Genomic DNA, 10,455 nt, shown 5'->3' with positions numbered 1-10,455 from the left:
TGCTATAGGCCTAGTCTGCCGGGGGATAATACTTTTCCTGATACTCAGAGCTTCTCTCCTCTCTGTCTGTACCATTCATGTCTTATCAATGCATGTTACTAATTCAGCTTCTTCCCCGGAGCTGTTTGTGCTTTGTCGTCTCGCAGGTCTCTGCTGATCGTGGTGGTGCCTGCTGCCGTGGTCCTACTTCCTGCTGCTATTATCACTGTTACTCATATATACTATCACAAGTTTAATAAACTATAACATTTGTAGCTGTATCGTAGCTGCTATTGCCACTACTCATCATTGATCATGTTTGCCACCATAATTATTATCATTTTCATATTCTGTCCCCTTAGCTGTGCTTGTTTCTACTATTCTGTTGTATCAACTGTCTTAACATATACGTTATATTCACATTACTATAAATATTATTATAGTTACTGTTAGGCTTTGCTTGTATCTCTGGAAGTGTGTCTGTCTGTCTCTCTCTGTCCATCTGTGTGTCTTTTCTCTCTTTCTCTCTCCTTTTCTTCCTCCCCAACCGGTCAAGACAGATGGCCGTCCTCCACAGAGCTGGGTCTGTCTGACGTTCCTGCCTGTTAAAGGGAAGGTTTTCGTTGCCACCGTACTCTACAGAGGAATTGTTGGGTCTATGTAAATCATAAATAAGTCATTGAGTGTGGTCTTTACCTACTCTGTAAAGTGTCCTGAGATAACTTTTGTTATGATTCGACACTATAAATAAAATTGAATTGAATTAGCCCGGGAAAGGGAAGTACGGGATCCCCTGCTAAAGCTGCTACCCCCGCGACCCGACCCCGGATAAATGGTTAAAGATGAGATGAGATGAGAAATATATACAAGATCAAAGATTGTCTGTGGTTGAGTATAGACCGGAGCCTGGACAGCATCTTCCTCTCTGCCAAGGTCGTCAGGGTGTCCCACTCCTTTTTGTAGACAGCCTCTGCGTTTCTAGTCCAGTTCAACTTATCATTGAAGTTCACCCAGAGGTACTTATACTCCTCTACAGTGTCCACATGGACCCCCTGGTTGGAGACAGGAGTCACAGGTGTTTTCACCCTCCTCAGATCCACAATGAGCTCCTATGTTTTGGTCACGTTGAGCTGCAGATGATTCAGCTCACTCCAAGTGACGATAAGGACTTCATATTTTCACCTGCGTAATATTTTGAAAATTAGTAACATTGGGCCTCATTTATCAAACTTGCGTGGAAACGGGCGCAGATCTGAATGCATAATTGGTCGTAGGAAAGGACCCACGTGTGATTTATGAAACATTCGTATCTGACCAATCTCAGCGTATGAATGAGCGGGCCTTGATAAATGCGGTGGCTGAATTCGATCGTCTTTAACATGTTACGCCCGTAAATATTCCTGTTTCGGAGGCTTCGCCCACTGAGGTCAAACATGGAGAGGAGAAACGCTGGTTAGAAAAGAAACTTTTCCGACACACAGATCGGCATTCTGACATCCGAGATGGAGCAAAATAAGGACGTGCTTTTTGGCAGTCTTAAGAGTGGAATAAAAGGGGCCCATAAAAACACCGTATGGAAAAAAATAATGGAGGGAGTCAAACCGAAGCAGCGCTCCACTGAGACCCGAGTGCGCGTGTGCGCACTGTTGGACAGGTGTGCCGTATTCAGCACCCCTACCGTGAAATGCCCCCCCCCGCATTATAGCTGATATTCAAAAGATCCATTTAATTCATTTTGTAATTATGGCTGCAGTATATTTCCACAGAACATACAAAAGGTGTTGTTTTGTGTTCACTATTATCCAAGTTTGTGATTTTAACTCTTTAAAATAGTTTAAAGACTGTAAGTAATCAATGGTCCCACCGTTGTGGGTTACCTGTATATAAACTACTCCTATAGGTGGAAACAACAGCCTTCTGATCCAGAATATCACCTATAATGCGAGGGGTGCATTTCACGGCCGGGGTGCTGAATACGGCACAACACTGGCGCTACCGGTGGGTCATTAGGTATTCCGTAAGAGGATAACCTTTGTCATACCATACCAAGATGTTAATCGTCTGATACCTTGTTTGATTTAATGCAATTTATCGAGGGTAGCCACGAACCAAGGAGATTAATTTTGCTCTGCACTGCGTCTTGCTGCAGCAACGCGCCAACACATTCATTCAATGTCGGGGTCGCGGGGGGCTGGAGCCCAGCTGTTTTGATATTTAAAAGAATTGCGTGTCCCCCCCGGCCACCTGGCCACCACGTTTAAAAGCGACAGCATGGCATCACAAATCACCTGTACATTTCTTTTATCGAGTGGTAGTTTTTGTGATTGATGAATGCGTAATCATTCATGGATGGTGCCTTCAGACGCACTTGTGTACAATAAATCGCTCCAACCACAATTTTTTTATTTTTTTATTCGTTTTAAGAATCCGTTTTGATCTGTTCTTAATGTGTGACTGCTTATGCTTAATGACAGCTGAGGTTTGTTCATTATTTTCAGACAGATTTTGCTGTGCTGCACCGCAAATACACAGGCTCAAATGTGCGTACACGACCTCAGACCAGACGTGAGATTTGATCGTAGCTCCCGCTCACGTCCAAATTGATAAATGCCGAAGTTCGCCAGGAAATGGTCGTACGCACGTTTTTCTGCCGTACGTTCGTTTGATAAATGAGGCCCATTGTGTCTCAGAACGATGTAGAAAAACTAGTCCATGCATTTGTTACTTCTAGGCTGGACTATTGCAACTCCTTATTATCAGGCTGCTCCAATAAGTCTGTTAAGAGTCTCCAGTTGGTCCAAAATGCTGCAGCTCGTGTACTAACTAAAACAAATCGAAGAGAACATATTTCTCCTGTATTAGCCTCTTTGCACTGGCTACCTGTAAAATCTAGAATATAATTTAAAATCCTTCTCCTTACCGACAAAGCTCTTATTGGTCAGGCTCCGTCGTATCTTATAGAGCTCATAGTACCGTATTACCTGACTATATCACTGCACTCTGAGAATGCAGGGCCACTTGTCCTTCCTAGAGTCCCCAAAAGTAGGATGGGAGGCAGAGCCTTCAGCTACCAAGCTCCTCTCCTGTGGAACCAACTCCCATGTGTTATTCAGGAGGCAGACACTGTCCCCAAATTTAAGAGTAAACTTAAAACTTTCCTTTTTGATAAAGCTTACAAGCCCTTAGCTATGTTGCTATTGGCATTCAATTTCTCTTAGAGCCTGTACGCTGACTTTGTTCTGCTTAATGATGCTGCTATAGGCTTAGTCTGCCAGGGGATAATCCTGTTCCTGGTCCTCTGAGCTTCTCTCCTCTCTGTCTGTATCATTCATGTCTCATCAATACATGTTACTAATTCAACTTCTTCCCGGGAGTTGTTTGTTCTCTGTGGTCTCTCAGGTCTCTGCTGATCTTGGTGGTGCCTGCTGCCGTGGTCCTGCATGATGGTTCCTGCTGCTATTATTACCATTACTCATAAATACTATCATTAGTTTTATAAATCATAACATTTATAGTCATAAAAACATCATCACTTATATATCTCACTGTATCACAGCTGTTATTACCACAACTCATTGATCATGTTTGCCACCATAATTATCATATTCTATCACCTTAGCTGTACTTGTATCTACTGTATTAACTGCCATAACATGTCATATTCACATTACTATAGTAAATGTATAGTAAAATTGAATTAAATGAATAAAACGCTCTTCCAGGCAGATACAACTTCATAGTTTATTGAGGGGATATTCATTATTCATAAAAGTGAATATACAGGGACATTCAATTTATTAGAAGACAACATTAAGAAAATATTTGTGTGGGACTTTATGTATTAGTATTTGGATTACTAACAAGCATCCCTGTCACCTAAAACACACACACACACACACACACACACACACACACACACACACACACACACACACACACACACACACACACACACACACACACACACACACACACACACACACACACACACACACACACACACACACACACACACACACACACACACACACACACACACACACACACACACACACACACACACACACACACACACACACACACACACACACAATGTTAACATGGTAATAAAAAGTGAGTCCTCATGTTCTCTGAAAATTACTGTGTGTCTGGCTTTGTCCTAACGACACAGACTGTCCGTCAAAGAGCAAAACAACAAAAGCGCACGAGGCACTGTCCTTTTACAGCACGTCATGGAGATCCTTGTGTCGATGAAACGGTTACATCGCTTCCCCTTACAGATTCCCTGGCACATGATTTAGAAATAAAAGGAAAAAAGAAAAGAATAAATGTTGAGGGGGAAAAGGGCTTGGACGTCAGGAGATTTCACAGCACTCATGGAAAAATGACTATGATGCAGATTCACACTTGGAAAAAAATAATAATTATAATAGGGGACAGGCTTCTAACATCCCCCCACCGCCCCACAGCACTTTCTGTGCTCTCTATGCTGTGCTGCCACTGACAACTTGTGTATCTGGGCCTGTGAAGGGGTTGATAGTGTTGGTCTCCATGGCTTGGTAAACCAAAAACAAGAAAGTAGCCACAACGGCCAGGAGCAACAGCTTTAGCCACACAGACACCCTGTGGTGCACTGCTTTGGTCTGACCTGCAGGGGGAGCTACAGACAGAAGCCTGGAGGACAAGGAGATGGAGGGGGGCAGGCTGGTGACTCTGTTGACAGTGCGGTTCCCTGTGTAGGAAGAGCTGGCTGTCTTGTCTGTGGTTTGTGGAGAGAAGAGGAAGTGTTCATCATTCCACAGGTCACTGGACTTCACTGGGCGACGGGCAGCTCCTCTGATGGGTCGTCGACAGGTGGCGCTACAAGGGACAAAGATTTAATGGTCATTGAGGGTGAGATGTGTTATTTTTGTCTCTGAAACTGCCAACAGTTGTATAGATGTGTAAAAGATCCCTCATTGTCATTAAACTTGTCCTCCATAAGATTTTCATCTAGTTAATTATTTATTAAGTTCCTATCCATAAAGTATAAATAGTATAAACTCAATATTGAGTGACCTAAAACAATGGTGATTGATCATATGACCAACTAATGAAAGCACTTGTATTTGCTGCTTTGACGAGAAATAAGATCTGAGTGTCTGTGGCAACTTTCCGTGCACAGCAAATGCAAAGCAAATTATGTCGTTCCCCTTCTCTCTGTACGGACCTCCTATCAGTGTGGAACACATGAAGGCATCACGCCACATCGCTCAGGTGAGAGCTGCCAATCTACTGACGTCTTACAGTCGACACTGTTTGGTTTCCAAAGGAATTCTGGGAGATGAGGTCCCAGAGGCTCCTCTACAATTAAATCTTACCGCCACAAGGGCCGCTAGAAACATCCTATCTCATTTCTCACTGATTACAACTTTAAGTTCTAGGCCATTTCTTGTTCACGCTGACTTATTATAAATGTTAGAAGGGCAAAAATAATTCTGATTAAAATCCATTTTCATCCAATGCTCCGATATCAATATTTAAGAAAAAGAAACTAGAACGACCTATGAAATCCGTTGGTGCCAGCCTTGTAATGCTGGCTAGTCGGTTCAATAATGCTCCATCTGACCAGTCCCAGCCAGCAGCGGGGGCGGTATTGCAGTCGCCCTAACGCACCGTTGTGACGAAAAGAGAGCTGAGTCGGAAGGCAAAGCTATGGATCTATCGGTCAATCATGGTCATGAAAGCTGGGTCATGACCAAAAGAAAGAGGCCACTCTCCTGAGAAAACCCGAAATGGGTTTTCTCAGGAGAGTGGCTGGAGTCTCGCTTAGAGATAGGGTGAGAAGTTCAGCCATCCGTGAGGAACTCGGAGTTGAGCCGCTGCTCCTTTGCGTTGAAAAGAGCCAGTTGAGGTGGTTCGGGCATCTAGTAAGGACCCTGGGCACCTCCCTAGGGAGGTGTTCCAGGCAAGTCCAGCTGGGAGGAGGCCTCGGGGCAGACCCAGGACTAGGTGGAGAGATTATATCTCTAAACTGGCCTGAGAACACCTCGGGATCCCCCAGTTAGAGCTGGTTAATATGGCCCGGGAAAGGGAAGTTTGGGGTCCCCTGCTAGAGCTGCTGCGCTCGCGACTCGACCTCGGATAAGCGGTTGAAGATGAGTGAGTGAGTTACCAGTAGCATTGTGTCGTAAAAACTTCACATTTCTGAGTTTGTGGTTCACGGTGAAGTTTAAAGTCAGAATGAGTCAAGGTGAAACACTTCCTCCAGCAGTGTGGTGTTGGTCACAGACCCAACTGCCCTGGGTGTCTTCATCAGTGGGGGCTGGTGTTTATTAAAGTTTGGTTTAGGTTAATGTAGTGGGAAACCTTGATGGGGAAAGGGTCTTTGACACAGCTCTGCTCCTAACACGAGCAGTAAGCAGTTGCTGTTGAGTGTACAACTATCCCGCTGGAGCTCTGACTGCAGTTCAAAAGGTGGAGTTTGACTGACTTTAAACTGTACTTTGAATTACAAACTAACCCATGTAGCATGAAATCAAGGTGGAACCATAGAAACACATTATCCACAGTAGTCTATGTGGTGGAATTAGCAAGCTAATTCGCTAGCCAACTACCCAGCCAATCTTGTCACAGTAATCCGCCAATCACAGCACACTAGGTGGAACAAGGGTGGGGATCAAAAAAGAACACTCCCTTTACCCCTGACTTCAAGATATCTGGATAAAAATATCCCTCAGTGCTCACTGATTTTAGAGTCAGAATACACGACAGTACCAGCTGTGCTGGGAGCCCTATCGTATTCACAGAGATTATTTATTTGATTTTTTTTTCCATCTGTAAAACTCACTTTCAGCAAAATGTGTCACTCCTGGTCCTGTTTTACCCTTATTGATTGATTGATTGAGAGTGTATTTTTCATTAATAGTAGCCTAAACCAATAATAGATACCATGGTTGTGCCAATTGGCGATGGAATGCTGACGTGTCATTAACATGCGTCTTGCTCAGTGTGGGGGACGTGCACAAATTTTGGCCTGTACATGCAACGATCCGTCCACTAATGGACCTGAATGACGACCGGGTCAAAGACAAAACTGGGTTTTTTAAGCCTCCAACAAAAAAAAAAGTATTCAAGAACAAAAAACTTTTTGTTCTTTCTGGACATTATAGTGTATATTATGTGACTCAAATATTTTCTGAGCAAAAAACAGAAGACAACATACATTTTTACTCTGATTTCTAGAAAACAAACCCAAAGGGCACAAATGCAGGGAAAAGTCTCTGTTTTTAAAAATAAAAAAATGTTTAAGTGAAAACGTGGCCTCAGACACAACAGTTATTGGATCTGCGTTAATATTCTCTCAGTGCTTTGCCACTGCTGATTTGTTGGAAGGCATCTAGAAAATCAATAAAAGTGACTTTAAAGTTTAAAAACATTTTAGAATGAATAACTTTAAACACATTGTTTATTGAAATGCAAATTAAAGTTACTATTAGGGTAATATGTTTCATTCATTTTATTCTATAATAATAATAACAATAATATTATTACTGCATTATATGAATGCCACTGCTTTACACTGAATGATATCCAATAACCTGAATGACATTTTAATAAGTAAACAGGCAAACTGTAAGCCATTTATACAAAACAATGATCTTGATCTACAAAGTTTATAACAGTTATGTACTAAACACACTTAAAGTGTTTTATGGCATTTCACTGAATGACGTAGATTTCTATATCAAGTTACCACAACTTGATGATGTCACAGATTGTCACATGGCAATCAGTTTCTAATATGATTTTAAATTGGCTTCTTTATCTCATTACACTGAATGACCTCTAATGAACTGACTATTTGGGACAAAAGTCCCCTAATGATTTCAATATCAAAACATAACAATAACTCAATGGCCTTTTGACATTGCAATCCAAACACTCATAAAAATGTGCCAAGAAAGTTAAAATGTATTTTTTTTTAGTATTTTTACATATTATTTAAGGATGAAATAGTCAAACTGAAGTCCGGACCATTACACTGAATGACAATTTTGTCACTTCATGACATTATTTTATTAATATTTTTACACTTGATTTTATTTAAATCTAATTGAAATAATAATGTTGATATTGAAGTTTCAATTTATATACTATTTATGTATCCAAATCTTTTTTTTGTAAAATTTAATGTATCCGAATCCCAAAAAAGGCTTGTCACATCTTTGACCCAACATTTCGGGGCAGCCCTACATTAGGCTGATGATTTTTTAGACAAAAAAAGTATTAACTGATAAACATAACCCCTGGTTACTTACGTGATTCCTGTTGGACTATTGATGTCATTGGGGAACAGCTCCTTCAGAACATCCTTTTCCACGTTTGTTTTTTGCTCGCTGGCTGCAATCTTCTCCACCTGAAAGCCAGAAAAAACATGGTAAGAGTGAGGGCAGCTGCAAAGGGAAAATTCCCCATTCCAGTCACCTGTAGGAGCACGTTTGGACCTGCAGAGGGCGCCCTGTTTGACATTAGACACCTTTCATCATGTGACCACTTCACACAAACCGGCTGGGCCAACCACTATGTTAACTACAGAAGCACCTTGTGACACAGATCACAGCACCTGCAGTCAAACAGTCTTGGTCAGTGTGGATGTGCAGCTGAGCATCTTCAAAGGACTGCATGTGGACAGTAAGCTGGTGATTTCATCTGGAGGGCCACACACCTCCTGACCACAAACAACGTGTGGGACTGTGAATCAATGGTTGTTTAACGAGCCAACAGTTCAACTGTCACACAGCTGTCCCTGCAGAGAGCCTCAACAACTGCACACACATCTGACCCATGGATCATAAGCAACCCTGTACAATGAACAATAGACTGTGACAGTTTCAGCACCTCATGTTTAACCACAGACAATGCACCACTCTGATCCAAGTGTCAGTAAGAAGTATGCGTGAAGGATAGAAAATAGAAAAGTAGGACATTGAGCCAGCACAGATACATGAGTAGAGCTGTACCTGTGCTACAGAGACACTGCTGAGTTTAGATTCAAACTGCTCTGACAGACGCCAGTGGGACTCCTGTCTCTTAATGGGTGAGATGTTACACATGAAGCTAAAGATGACTGGGTTGACTTTGGAGAGTTGAACCTGAGGAGGGGAAGGCCTGAATGGCTTGGCAGCCAGTCGTGGTCTCTGTTTAGCATGAGTCAAAGAACCTGCCTGATTAACACAAGACAAGATTATGAAATATAAAAGTTCAGAAATGTACAAAAAGGAAAAAGGTAGAACTTGCTATTATACTAAATACACTAGATACAGTACAATATAGTATTTGGTATCAATAAGGGTTTTTACATAGAAAAATGCAACACATTTACAAAAAACATTCTAGTCTGTATGTTAGAATAGAATAGAATGACTTTAATGATCCCAGACTGGGAAATTATTTTGTAACAGCAGTAGTCGGTCAGCAAATAAAAACTTTGTACATAACATAAATAGAATCCAATATATACATAGTGTATATATACAGTGCACAGTGTGTTATAAACAAACAATAATAATATATACAACAAAATATGCAAAATATACAATAATAATAATATATACAAAACAACACAAAAAAAACAGAGAGAGGGAATGTTAGGATGCAGCGTCTGTATCTGGGCAACAGCGGAGTCGATGACGTCACAGGCCAGCGCTGCATCAGCTGAAGGAGGAACGTACACACCGATAATGATGGCAGACGTGAATTCCCGGGGCAAATAACAAGGCCTCATCCCCACAGTCAACGGTTCAATGTCCGGGGTACAGAGACGTTTCCCCACGCGAACGTGTCCGGGACCACACCACCTCTCACTCACGTACAGTGCAATCCCTCCTCCTTTTTTCTTTCCGCTGCTTGTCACGTCCCTGTTCGCCCGAACAGTGCTGAAACCGGGCATCGCCAAGCTGTGGTCCCGGGATGTGTGAATGCAGTCATGTCTCCGTGAAACACAACACACTGCACTCACAATATTCTCACGATGTTTAGACACTGAGGGGGTGAATTTTTTTGTACCATGCTAGTTTTTATTTTATTGGAGGTTATGAAGTCTATGAATAATTAGGGGCAGTGACAGCTAGCTTCTGGCCCTCACTTCTCCTCAGAGGCTAGTTGTCAGGATTAGCATGCTAACCCCATTATCTCAACCCGGACTGCGACCATTCGTGTGGTGGTCTTACTATAAGTGACAAGATGGTTTGCTTTTCGATTGACTGTACCAACAGATGGTTTGGAAACACACCTTGTTAGCTCTGTTATGCTAATTAAATAGCTTCACTTGCACCATGACTTGCAATACAGCCTGCTACGGATGACACATGCACTAGATGCTAATCTGGAGCAGGAGGAGGATTCGTGCCGTGAGGTCGGTGTTTTACAGTCTATGTGCATGGTACTGTGTTGAATATCAGTTGTTTATTATCAGCAATTATCAGTGTTCCCGCC

General features: G+C 42.2%; 1 protein-coding gene across 1 annotated transcript in view; it reads right to left on the bottom strand.

The window, feature by feature from the left end:
• Positions 1–4,008: 4,008 nt before the first annotated feature.
• The window catches only part of tmpoa (thymopoietin a), a 29,947-nt gene continuing 23,500 nt past the window's right edge, over positions 4,009–10,455 (bottom strand). The window contains exons 5-6 of the mRNA XM_083934894.1: positions 8,280–8,377; positions 4,009–4,839 (exon numbers count right to left, since the gene is read on the bottom strand). Of these exons, the coding sequence (XP_083791020.1) occupies positions 4,464–4,839; positions 8,280–8,377 (474 nt within the window). The 3' untranslated portion in view covers positions 4,009–4,463. The remainder of the gene's footprint in view (positions 4,840–8,279; positions 8,378–10,455) is intronic.

This window comes from Echiichthys vipera (assembly GCF_963691815.1).
Source record: "Echiichthys vipera genome assembly, chromosome: 20".
NCBI lineage: Eukaryota > Metazoa > Chordata > Actinopteri > Perciformes > Trachinidae > Echiichthys > Echiichthys vipera.
This window is presented reverse-complemented; position numbering and strand designations above follow the sequence as displayed.